Here is a 12781-nt window from a genome sequence, read left to right as displayed (position 1 = left end):
TTTATATCTCGCATTATGGATCAGAATCATCTTAATGTCTCCCATCAGGGAGCACAGCTAGCTCTCCTGCTCCGCTACAGGCACTTCTAGAAGGCAGTGGACAAAAGAAAGATCCTAATAAATTGCCTCCTCTGGAACAATTTGTGGTGGAGAAAGAAAGAGCTTATACTCTGCCTTCTTTTCACTGTTTCTGCTGAAGGGTTGGGGTGGAGAGAGAGGGCACAAATTTTACCCTGAAGAGTGAAGAAAAGAAGAAGTGCAAGAGCTTTTCTAAATTAACCCATCTAATTATGATTCTTTTAGCGCTCCTTACAAATGCCAGTACACAACCCCTCTGGAACTATTTTTACCTGTAGGCAATACGAGAGGGAGGGAGAGAGAGAGAGAGAGAGATTTTGTGTATTAGTATACTTGTTCTGTAACATTGTCTGGGGAAACAGAACTATTATTGTTACATAAACTAAAAGTAATACAACTGCAGTATTTCAGGAGACCATTACTAAGAGGGTGACTTTGCTATTGGGTCATTCTATAACACCATGCTCTAATTAACTGTATTGTTTACCTTCAGTCCTGTCCGGTAGTTTCCCACTCTTACTTGTTCCAGAGTTGACAGTTTCAGATGAGGTGCTCAGTTTGGTGTTGGGATCTCGTTTAGGTTTTGGTGGAGGTTGTTTACGAGAGCAGCTACTGCTTTCATCGTCAGTACCCCCAACCGAATGAAGAGACTGGGATCTCACGGTAAAGCCACTAGAGCAAGGATGCGGCAGTCTGTCCTGAGGAGCAGGCATTGTCATAAATCCCATGCGGAAATGTTTGCCCACGTAGCTTCCTTCATTTCCTCTTGGGACTTCTCCACCTATGCTGTTGGAGAAAAGACATGCACATACAGATAAGGGATCTACCGGCATTTGAAATTTGAACAGCACCTAAAAATGGGGCCTCTGGACATTAATATTTAAGAATCAACATTGTCTTGAAAAACAAAAAGAGCATCCAGTGATATAAATTTCCATGTAATGTGTGTGTGTGGTTATTTATAGTCTTTTTTTAAAAAAAAAAATCTGTGCAGATAGCTAACTTAATCAGAGTCAACGAAAGTAAAAACAGATTGGAAGGGCAGTAACAAATCCACAGTAATTCTAAAGAGATACCTTGATCTAAAGTAGTGTAACTCGAACTAGCTTTAAGAATTAAAGGACTGAAATTTAAGATGGTCAACAAAAAGGGATAAAAATTACGAATTTTAATTTTTTCATCCTTTTTTAAATTTGAAACATTTTAACCAGCTCTGTTGGTCCGAAATTGTGTTCATGAGGAGGACAATTTGCAAAAGGACAATATTTTTTCTTGTTAATTTTTTAGAATTTTAAAACATGATTTTTTTCTAACTTTCCAAAAATACTGACCAGCTCTAAGAGAAATGGGACCAAACTGACAATGACAACATGGAGAAAGCACATGTCCTTAATTTGCAAAAGTTTCTCTTTGATAATATACTGGTCCTTCACTTTCACAGTTTCTTCTTGGTTCTTAAACTTGTTAGTATGTTATGGCTGATTTGGGCCAGATCATCTCCCTTCAGGGATCCTATCTTCACATTGGCTTCATTTTACAATCATGCTTTAATATGCCCATATGTATATATCAGTGTGAAAGCTGTTTAAACCTTTTATATTTCCCCTTCCAGCTCTTTTTGTTCTGGAGTCAGACACCACCCAAGGACAATGGGATCCTGGCCTTTATCCTGGACTCCCAAGTACTACCATTGTACAAGTAATAAACAATAATAAAATAATGTTAAAATACACATACCATGTTATTTTATGGTAACAAGCCATTTACTTCTAAATATTGTAGGCTGAGAGAACTAAAGCTGTCAAGTTATAATTACTGGATTTTATCATCTTCTTTCTATATCTAGTAATTTGTTTACTGTTGTATGCTTGAAACTTTAAAAGTACATCAGATTTTATAGAAATCTGACAAGATCCTACCCACAGGCAAATTGCAAACATCAGACATTGGAGCTAAAGAAGAGAATATTGGTCTTAGAAACAGCGCACCACTTACTGATCTGTACCTTCAGGTACTCACTTATGACTGAAAACATACACACAGCTCCGGAAATAAAAATCGTGAAGTCTAATCAATACCCTTGGCATAAAAAGAATGCAAGGGAAAATTCTCCAAAAATAACTCTCGTACAGGGAAATGTAACCACCAACTTATTATCCCATCAAATCCACAGGAATCCACAATGAGAGCAGCAACAAGGTGATGAGGTACTAGTATGAAAGAGAAGGAAATCATGGGGATGAAGCCCAGACTCTCAGGGGACAAAATAACACTGAGCAATTTAGGTAGGAGAAGGGAAACTCTGCTGACTTGGAATTGAATGCAAAGAGACAGATACTAAAATGCACTGGAGATGACAGTTCCACGTACACATTATGGTTTCTGTGGTGCTTATCGGGTCTGGAATGCTGCTCTTATTGATGCTCATGTTTATGGAATGTAAACACACAGTATGTTTCCATTAACAACCTTCAGCAGCCCAGTAAAATGAATGGTAATTATAGCTGCAATCGATATCGGAACCATTCAGACAGCTACGCCCCATACCCAGTTATGTACATCTGAACCACACAGTCTGCATCCCAAAACATACAAACTCTACTGAGTACTTACTCTCAGTGGGCAAAATGTTTAACTTGCTTCCACTGTAGTACCATTTTTGAAGTGACCCTTCGCTGAGCTAATACTCTGCGAGGGATGAATACCCCTCTGATTCCAAAAGCTAGGACTACTTTTCTGCAGTTCACTTGAGGAGTGAGCAAGCCCTGTGGATCACATTATGCAGCCCCCAATCACTTTTATTCCTAATAAATCATTAGAGTCCATCTTTTCTGGTGTAAATCACATCCTTGAGATGATTAGCTACAGCTTATACAAATACATACGGTGTACAAAAACAGATAATAGTACCTTGACGACTACATGCTCCAAAACCAGCAGTCCATGACATGACCTCAGGAAGATTTTCTATTGGTTCACAATACTATTTCCATCTATGTTCTCTTTTCTAACTCACAATCCTGGGAAAGGAAGGCAGGTCCACTACAACAGTTGAGAAAATGAATATATCTGATATATTTCATCCATTAGAGACAGTGATCCACATTTACAAAAACTACTCCGTGTTTACCACCAGCTTATTACTCACTTACAACTGGGGTCAATTCCAGAGGGATTGTCAATCAAGCAAGAAAGCAAGCAAGCAAAGGTAGAACTCAAAATTTTCCTTTACAATTTGAAGATTAATAATTAAACACTACAAACCAAAGCAACAGATGGTGGTTACTTTAAAATGATGAATAATGCTACTGTTTCCATAAATTGTTCTGAAAACATAATCCTCTGATTCTCCACCACAAAAAAATGCCTGCCACATTATTTAAGGAGGATTAACACTGAAACATATTGAAGGATGTAGGTAGGAGATTCATTTTAATCCTTAATTCTAGTGTGTGTATATAGCTATATAGCTGTTTAGCTAGATATGGGTATAGGTATAGATCTCCATTTGTGTAGGTACAGTGCTCTGAATCAAATACACTAATCACAAGTAATTATTTCACTTCCATATAGAAATATTTAGATTACATACCATAGGCCATATTCTGTCCTCAGAAATTCACATACATAACTTTCATTATAGGGGTGTTTTTCCTCTTTGGCTAAGAAAATCTATGACCAGGACAAATGCATGTAGATTTTTATCATAACTTTGATAAAAAAATCTGTTCTTTCTCAATTTTCAGGTCTTTATGTTATATGCCAAATTTACTTCTAAATAAGCAGCAAGTCATCAGAGGCTGACATTCCCAAAGATTTTGAATTATCTTGGGCTTTTTCCATCTTTAAAAGCTGTGGTATGCTGATAGTACAGTAAATCATGAAATGCTTCCAATTTGAAAGAGAAGTGGTCATTTGGAGGTCACTTTATAATATCGAGCAATCAGCACCTACTCTTGAAAGAGGTGCTTACTACTAGCCACACACATACACACCTACAGCTAAGAGTATGTCAGCACTATAAATTACATTGACATATTACACTATCCAATCCCCTGCCAGGGAAGGCAGTTCTTTCAATTGGCTCAGAGTGCACCAATGCACTTAACTGCATGCCAGTTAAATAGTGAATTTTATATCTCTACTGTATTTGCCTTGCAACAGTTTTCATGATTCTGACTATTAAAGATTTCTTGAGACTTGATCCTGCAGGAGGTGTGCGGTGTATTCACCTAGAACACAGAATTACGAACACACATATCTGGTAGAAACCTCATGTGCCCTGACCAACAATCCAAAGGACATTTCTTCATTTTATTTCTTACACATGAACACTACTAACCACCACAATGGCCTTTATTAGCCAGACAGACACAAAAGGCTGAATTCATCCCTGGAGTTCTCCAAATTATAAAACAAAGCCACAGCTTCTTCTGAAGTTACCCACGAAAGCTTATGCTCCAAAATATCTGTTAGTCTATAAGGTGCCACAGGACTTATTGCTGTTCTTGAAGACACAGACTAACACAGCTACCTCTGTGACACTTAAATCAAGGCTCTGACATGAATACTAGTGAAAAACTGGTCTGCTTCTGATCCCATTACATGACATACATATAAAAGATTAATACCCTTCACAAGCTATTGATGCAATTGTGTGCTCTTTATCAGCATAACTGGCACTTCCCCATTCACTAGAGGGAGCAAGCCAAATTTGGATCTCAGATAACCAAAGATAAAATCCAAAGTAACTTAGTCCAAGTGAACAGAGATACGCCAGACTTACACAAGCAGAAATGAAATCAGAATGATCCAGACCTGCCTACTCCTCCAGCACCAAAGAAATGAAATCGCTGAAGTTATTGTGGGCCTGAGTCTCCAATGTTTTAATACCCTGAGCTACCGATGATACATCACAGAGCCAGAGAGATTTAAAGGATTTATTTATGTACTCCTTCAACTTGTAAGTAAGAGCTGGCTGGAGCTATGCTGTCTTGATACAGCAGTGAGGACCAAGAAAGATTTATATATATACTTTGCCGCATAAAGGACTATTGAATCAGCTACTAGAAATAATTATGCAGATGATCTCGCTCCATTACTTTTGAGAGGAAAGAGCCTGTGCTTTCAATTTTGCTGACAATAGTTCCCTATTGTTTCAAATATGTATTATATGGGTTGCTGAAAATGTTACCGTTTATTAATATATGTGGAAACGCAGATTTAGATTACTGTACTGCCTTGGGAAATTGTAGACTGAACTGCTCAGGTTCAACATAAAAAACATGTCCATGATATAGAAAAAAGTGTGCCCCAGTAACATAAAAAACAAAACAAAAATAAAATGAGGCATTTGTTAGCAAAAAAACCTAAGGTAAGGGATGAATTGTACAGTAATAACCTTCAATCATGTAAAGTACTCACGTTACAAAGTAAAGTGTTGGCTCTCAGAGCTGGAGATGCACAGTGGGACACTGATAGCGCAGGTAGTGGGTAAGTATGTCGTGTGTGTTCCCTACACCTCACTTGGTCATGCCCCACTGAACATTGGCAGAACGTTAGCTACCTCCTTCTTTGATTAATTTGGGGGTACAAGGAGCTTCTCACTCCCCTAGAGACAGCTACAAATTAGAGTCCAATTCCAACACTCATATATGACAGGATTTACCTTAAATTAAGAGAAAATTAGTGGACTTCAATATCCACCACAGTTATCAGTCTTCAAGCTTGGTTTGTTTCTTTTTTCAAACACAAACTGTCATCCTTTCCCCACTGAAGTCAATGCTAGGATCAGCTGGGTAGCTCTCACACCTTACTCCCTTCTGTTCTCTATCTGTGGTATATAATTGTTACGTCTCTTGATGGCAAAACTACTTTGGTCTGTGCTGTTTGTTGGTTTTGATGCATTATTGGCTGGGTGATGTGAGCCACAGGAAGTCAAATTAGCTGATCTAATGATTCCTTCCTTCCTTAAATGCTATGATATCAGAGTTTTACAGCTGACTTTGGTGGGGCCAGGATTTCATCCAAATTGAGGAACAACAAATGAAAAAAGCTGACACGATGACAGGGAAAGAGCGGGAACCCACTTCAGAAGAATTTGTGAATATGACTGAACTCAGAACTTGGTGGGACAAGCTGTGGCCTCAGATATCAAATCAGAATTGGACTAAGCCTGGCCTGATTTCACAAACCTAAGTTCCCCCAGCAAATGCTATTAATAACAATAATCTGCCACCTTGAGGTTGATAGCCCTGGTACCTGGCCAAATAACTACTCTGCTAATAATAGTCTGTCTATTTAAGTTCTACCAATGTATTATTATGCAATAATTTTCAACCAGGAAAACACATATCCCTGGGAGTATGCAGAGGTCCTCTCTGGTACATAAACTCATCTAGTTATTTGCCTACTTCAGCAACAGGCAACAGAAAAAGCCCTAGCAAAGTCACTACAAACTAAAATTTCATACAAAGTCTTGTTTATACTGCTCTATGTACTTTACACTGAAATGGAAACACAATATTTACATTCCAATTAATTTATTTTCGAATTATATTCTGCAAACGAGAGAGTAAACTGTTTTTCAGTAATAGTGTGCTGTGACACTTATGTATTCTTATGTCTGATTTTGTAAGAAAATAGTTTTAAGTGAGGTGAAACCTGACAAAATGAGAAACAAATGAGACTCGTGACATACGTACAGTAGTCTGAAAAACCTGAGAGCCACTGTTAGAGTGTCAACTGACTATGACAATGTTCACTTTCTGACTCAAAATTGTTATACGGTATTCTTGAAAAGCTGCCGCCTTCTAACCTAGAAGTAGCTGCATTTCCTTGGTGGGTGAAGCTATCTTTCTCATTCTAATTTAGTTAATATTCAGGTGCTTGGAAAGATAGATGAAAAAAGCAAGTGAAGGGCTTTGACATGATTATTATGACTTATTTTATTACAAACAATAAAGAAAAGTGGTCAATGTCATGAACAAATATCTCACAGAAGTGTTCTTTTTAAAATTCCATTTTGCTTTACCAGTCACTCATAATAAAAAGCTTCTGAACTCCAAAGTTGGATGAAATAATGACCACTGAAAATGGGGACATTTGCTTAATATTTGGAGGCTGTTTACCAGACTGTGCAGTCTCTTGACCCTACTTTTTTTCCTATTGCGTATTACAAATAATGAGGTTAAAGTTAATCTATTAACTTTCCTTTAAGGAAATTATATCACTAATTACTGGCAGAAATATAATTAAAATGTTGTGCAACAGGCTAACACAATTATGTTACTTATTTTAGAAGCAGCAAATACCTGAGAATATCGCAGTTCTGAGTAAAGCTGGACGGATTTTGAATTATTCCAGTTGCTTAAATCCCAAGAAGTTCAAATACTGTAGAGTCACTTCTTCCCTAAGCCCTGCTTACCCGTGCAGACCTATAATCTATTGGTTTCATGTCTCAGGCACAAGTGTTTATTTTAGGTACTTCATATGCACTGAGCAAGATCTATTTTTCTTCTTCTGTGCTTCTGTATTTGATATTTTAACATTTTTTTCATGTTCTTATCTAGAAGATGCCATGGAATTGAAAGGTAACCTTTGCATGTAACTTTGTCATCCACAAGCATGAAGAGTTGTGCTCTGTCTCTATACAAAGAGGCTTCTTGTTCTGGCTACAGGAACCCAATCTCAGTTATGGGTCAGTGACAGGGCCTTCTTCTGAGTAAGGAGAGACACTTGAGGGCAGTTGCTGGCCTGAGTCATCTCTTGGGCTAGCTGGCAAATTTCCAGGCTGTGCTAAGACCCATGGGAGTGTGTATCTGTGGAAAAATGTACCACAAATCCTTGAAAGCCTGCTACCATAGGAAGCCTATAGACCCAGCTAGTTTAACCTGTGCACTAGGTCAGTCCAATTGAAAGGGGATACATGAATTCAGAGTCAGGGAAGAAAAGAAGATGTTACAGAAATGAACTATGGTGAGAGACAACAAAATGAACTATTGCACCTGCAGGGCTGATACTTGACTCAAGAATGGTGAGCATGATGTTTTTGGGCATTCTCTTGACTGACTAAATAGCAATTTACTACTCAAAGTTATGAGTGTTGTCACAATTAAGGAAAGAGTAGCTTCTTTTTGGATATTTTAACCCCTTGTTTGCTCTTATACCAATTAGTATGCAAATACTCTCCGTTCGTGTCAAATCTACTGAAGATAGAGGACTGAAGTGGCTTTGAAATGTCTATTCCCCACTGGAATAAATTACATAGGTAAAGATTAGGATGACACATTTAACTTGGTATCCAAGAAGCTTTTTCAAGATTAGCATAAATTATATTTGTAAATTGGAATAATTATTAGGCATGCGTGATTTTTATCATTCAGACTTGATTTCAGAAGTCAATGAGATGTAATACGCATAGATGAGAGGGGACAGGAAAGGCAGGACCACAACCAGGGATTCCAGGAACAGCACACACCAAGACTGTACTATATAACTCTGTTGCCTACATTGAACTATGTCATGTTAGTCACATGTGAACAACAAGAGGTTTCCAAAGTAAAAGGCTTCTGAAGATATAAACTTCATTTAGTTTCAACTGGATTTTCTTTTCTGTTTCTTGTCTCAACATTGCCCTTCCCTCAGAAGCATAGAATTTCTGCACCATGTTATAGCACAATCAAACTAACAGTTGTGAAGATTCTACATCAGCATCTTATCAGGATCCAGAAGATGATAAAACCTGCCACATTGATCCGTAGGCCTCAAGTGCTGCACCTGATGCAGTGAGAAGCCAACACAGACTTCCATTTAGATGAAATATTTTACTTCAGCCTCCTCGTTAGTGGCAAGAGATCAGATGCTGTTTAAGAAGTCAGCTCTCTTGTGATGCAGCAAGCAGTACTGCTGGAAACCACTGGCCTTGGTTCCTTTTTTACCAAAGCTACGTCTCCAAACATAGCATTTGATCCTGCAAACATAACTTGCATATGTAATCTCCCTTACCCACATGTCTAGTCCTGCTGAAGTCACTGAGATGATTCACAGCAGTTTCCTTTGATTTGTGCTATTATCCATGCCTTTTGTAAGAGAAGACTCATGCAGCCCAGAGCTCTTTCAGATACATCCAGCAAAATCACTTCCCTGAAGATTAGCATGTAATTCTACTAGCTGTCTCCTCATTAACATATAAAGCATCTCAAAATTAAGAGATGGATCTGATGTCAAAATATTTGGTTCCAGAGCCCAAAATTGATTCTGAATCAAGGGATATGGCTCTTCCATTTACAGAGACGGGGCAGTCATTCAATTCAGAGGCATTTAGCTTTGAGTCATAGACGATAGCAATGTCCACACTGAATTAGATCCCTCATTGTCAGAACATCTCAGTAGGCAGATGTGGGATTATGTGGTTTCCATATCAGGTCTCACCCAGCCTTTAAATTCCTACAGATCAGCTAGAGCCCTGTAACATGAGCAGAACTTAAATTCAGCTGGAGCTGCCCGGAGTGGAGCTCCAGTAATATTTCAGCCATTTGGGGCTACAGGTGCAAGCCTCCCCTACAACCCTGCAGCGAAAGCCCAGATTGCTGGTGCACTCCCAACTCCCAACCCCATGGGGCAGAAGCTCCAGCATGCCCTTTCCCATGGTGAATTGCCGGGGTGCGGGGAGGGGAGGGGACAATAGCAGGCTCCAGGAAATACTCTGTGAGAATTTAAGCCCTATGAGTAAGGTTTAACAGGTGTTTGAGCACTTTCCTTCCCTAGATGCACAAAGCTTGGGAGTGATCTTAGATTGTAGCTGGATCTAATTCTACTTACAACATCAATGCTGCTTTCGTAGATAAGGCACAAAGGCACCATTAGCTGCAATCACACTGCCACAGGAATCCTAGTGGAATTATACATGTTAGTACTGTGAAGTGTGACAGCCATGGCCTTCCAGCAGATTATATTTGAAGTCAGGGGCAGGGCAGTCAGGGAGTCCTGGTACTTCTCCAAGCCCTGGGCCAGGCAGCTCCTTTTCCTCCCTGACTGCAGAGTATCTTACAAGCTGGCAGATACCCATGCCCTGTGTGTTTGGCAGCGGATCAGCAAGAAGGGAGCTGGGAATGCTGCAGCCCAGACCCACCAGGGCAGCATGGGATCTGGATTTGCTGCAAACCTGGGGGTGGGTGGTGGGGCCATCCACGTATTTGATCTCCAACTCTGGAAGCAGAAGCAAGGTGCAGGCTCTGCAGAGAATCACTCCCTGTTCCCAAGGACTATAGAATCATAGAACACTAGGACTGTAAGGGACCTTGAGGAGTCATCAAGTCCAATTCCGTGCCCTCACAGCAGGACCAAGCACCATCTAGACCATCCCTGATAGATGTCTGTCTAACCTGCTCTTAAATATCTCCAGTGATGGAGATTCCACAACCTCCCTATGCAATACATTCTGATGTTTAACTACCCTGACAGCGAGGGAGTTTTTCCTAATGTCCAACCTAAACCTCCCTTCCTGCAGTTTAAGCCCATTGCTATAGGTAGCTCCGCCCACTGCCCCAGTCTTCCTGCCACCTCGCCCACATAGCTCTTAGCACCTTCCAGGCCTTCCCCAACTCCACTGCTCCACAGCCACCATCTTGGCTACCACAGGGCTTTGAAGCTGGAACTTTGGCATTAAATGTGGTAGCCTTTACAGCTTGAACTGGGCAGAGAAACAGACTCACTGGGCATAAAGGGAGATAAGTAACACACACCCACTCGATGATGGGTTACAAAAGCAAACATTTTTAGGCTACTAATCAGGACTGCTCAGAACGGCCATTTTTACACAGGCCACTTTCTCCAAAAGTGGCATGGTAATACATGGCCTGAAATATGCTAATAAGGCACAGATGCAAATTCCCTGAACCTCATTAGCATACGGTCAGTGATTTGGAGTCCAGAAGACCGTTCTTCTGGACTCCAAAACACCATTTAGAAGCGTGGCCCCGGGGGAGCTTCTGGAAGGAAGTCCTTCTTCCGGACGCCCCTTCTTCCCAAAAATGTTTGGGAAGAAGGGGCCTCTGGAAGAAGGACTTCCTTCCGGAAGCTTCCCTGGGGCCACGCTTCTAAACGGCATTTTGGAGTCCGGAAGAATGGTCTTGCGGACTCCAAATCACGTTACCATATGCTAAGGAGGCGCGGGGAATTTGCATCCATGCCTTATTAGCATATTTCGGGCCATGTGTTACCATGCCACTTTTGGAGAAAGTGGCCTGTGTAGAAATGGCCAACAGGTTTGAAATTCATGGTGGAAGAGTCTTTCTCAATAGGAAGGCTTACCGTGCTCCCACAGATTAAAAGCACTGGGAAACTTTGCAATAATTTTAATTTAGACAAGGTACTTTAAAAGAAAGTGTTTAAATAGAACCACTTAAGTTTAAGTTTACAGCAAATCTGATTTGATGTGCAGCTCTTCTCGGGACTAGGCAGAACTGCTCACTGACTACTCCCCAGGAAATGCAATGTGCTCGTAAAGGGATGGAAAGAGACGGAACAAGTGGGGTTTGTCTACACTTGCATTCCTCTTTCGAAAGAGGTATGCAAATGAGGCAAATCAAAAATGCAAATAAGGTATAAATTTGTATATTCAGCACCTCGTTTGCATATTCTAATTTCGAAAGAGCTTCCTTCGAAAGAAGAAAGCCAGTGTAGATGCTGCTCTTTCAAAAGTAAACCCATCTTCGAAAGAATTCTTCTTCCGATTAAACAAAGGGAAGAAGGATTCTTTTGAAGATGGTTTTACTTTTGGCAGAGCAGCGTCTACACTGGCTTTCTTCTTTCGAAAGAAGCTCTTTCAAAATTAGAATATGTAAATGAAGTGATGAATATGAAAATTTATACTTCATTTGCATTTTCAATTTACTTCATTTGCGTACATCTTTCGAAAGAGGAATGCAAGTGTAGACACATCCGTGGAGAAATGGATTGCCAGGCCTTGCTGCCAACACAAATGAGAACTAGATTCCCCTACAGGGATGAAGTTTTGCTAGCTCACTGATACCACGTCTACACTAGAGTGATCTTTTGAAAGATGATCTTTCAGAAGATCTCTTCCAGATCTTCTTTCAAAAGAGCACATCCACACACAAAAAAGCAGATCAAAAGAGCAACCTGATCTTTTGATATACTGCATCCACACAGCCGCCACTCTTTCGAAAGAACAGGCCAGGGATTGAAAAATCTGGTGCCATGAGGACTGCTCTTTTGAACAAAGGGCCCCCGGAGTGTCTACACGTCTTTTTCCAAAAGAATTTTTTGGAACAAGGTGCTATTCCTCATTTGGGAAAGGAAGAGGGCTTCTGGAAGAAGCGCCACATGCTTTTGAAAGGAATTCGAAAGAGCGCATTTTGTGTGTGGACGCTCCACTTGCTGTTTCAGAAGGGGGCCTGATTTTCCAAAAGGACTTGCTAGTGTAGATGCAGCCTGAGGGAAATGGTGATGCTTCAGTCTCACTATCTAGGCACAGATAAAAACCTGAAAATTTCCCTAGCTTTTAAACATAGGGGAAGCTTAATGAACATCACTGAAGCAGGTTCTGATTTTAAACTGTCTGCATGAGAGATGTGCAACTAAAAGCCAAGAACTGAGGCCTCCTACGCACCCTCAGAGAATGACTTCAGATTAGAAACCGACCTCATCCAATATTTAAACCAAGTGCAAACCTGTGTTC

At 40.2% G+C, this 12781-nt stretch overlaps 1 protein-coding gene across 1 annotated transcript in view; it reads right to left on the bottom strand.

The window, feature by feature from the left end:
• The window catches only part of NYAP2 (neuronal tyrosine-phosphorylated phosphoinositide-3-kinase adaptor 2), a 196863-nt gene that overhangs the window by 103426 nt on the left and 80656 nt on the right, over nucleotides 1-12781 (bottom strand). Inside the window, exon 2 of the mRNA XM_075004545.1 lies at nucleotides 566-864. Within this exon, the coding sequence (XP_074860646.1) occupies nucleotides 566-864 (299 nt within the window). The remainder of the gene's footprint in view (nucleotides 1-565; nucleotides 865-12781) is intronic.

Source organism: Carettochelys insculpta, chromosome 10 (assembly GCF_033958435.1).
Source record: "Carettochelys insculpta isolate YL-2023 chromosome 10, ASM3395843v1, whole genome shotgun sequence".
In the NCBI taxonomy this organism is placed as follows: Eukaryota; Metazoa; Chordata; order Testudines; family Carettochelyidae; genus Carettochelys; species Carettochelys insculpta.
The sequence above is the reverse complement of the archived record's forward strand: the minus strand, read 5'-3'. Positions and strand labels throughout refer to the sequence as shown.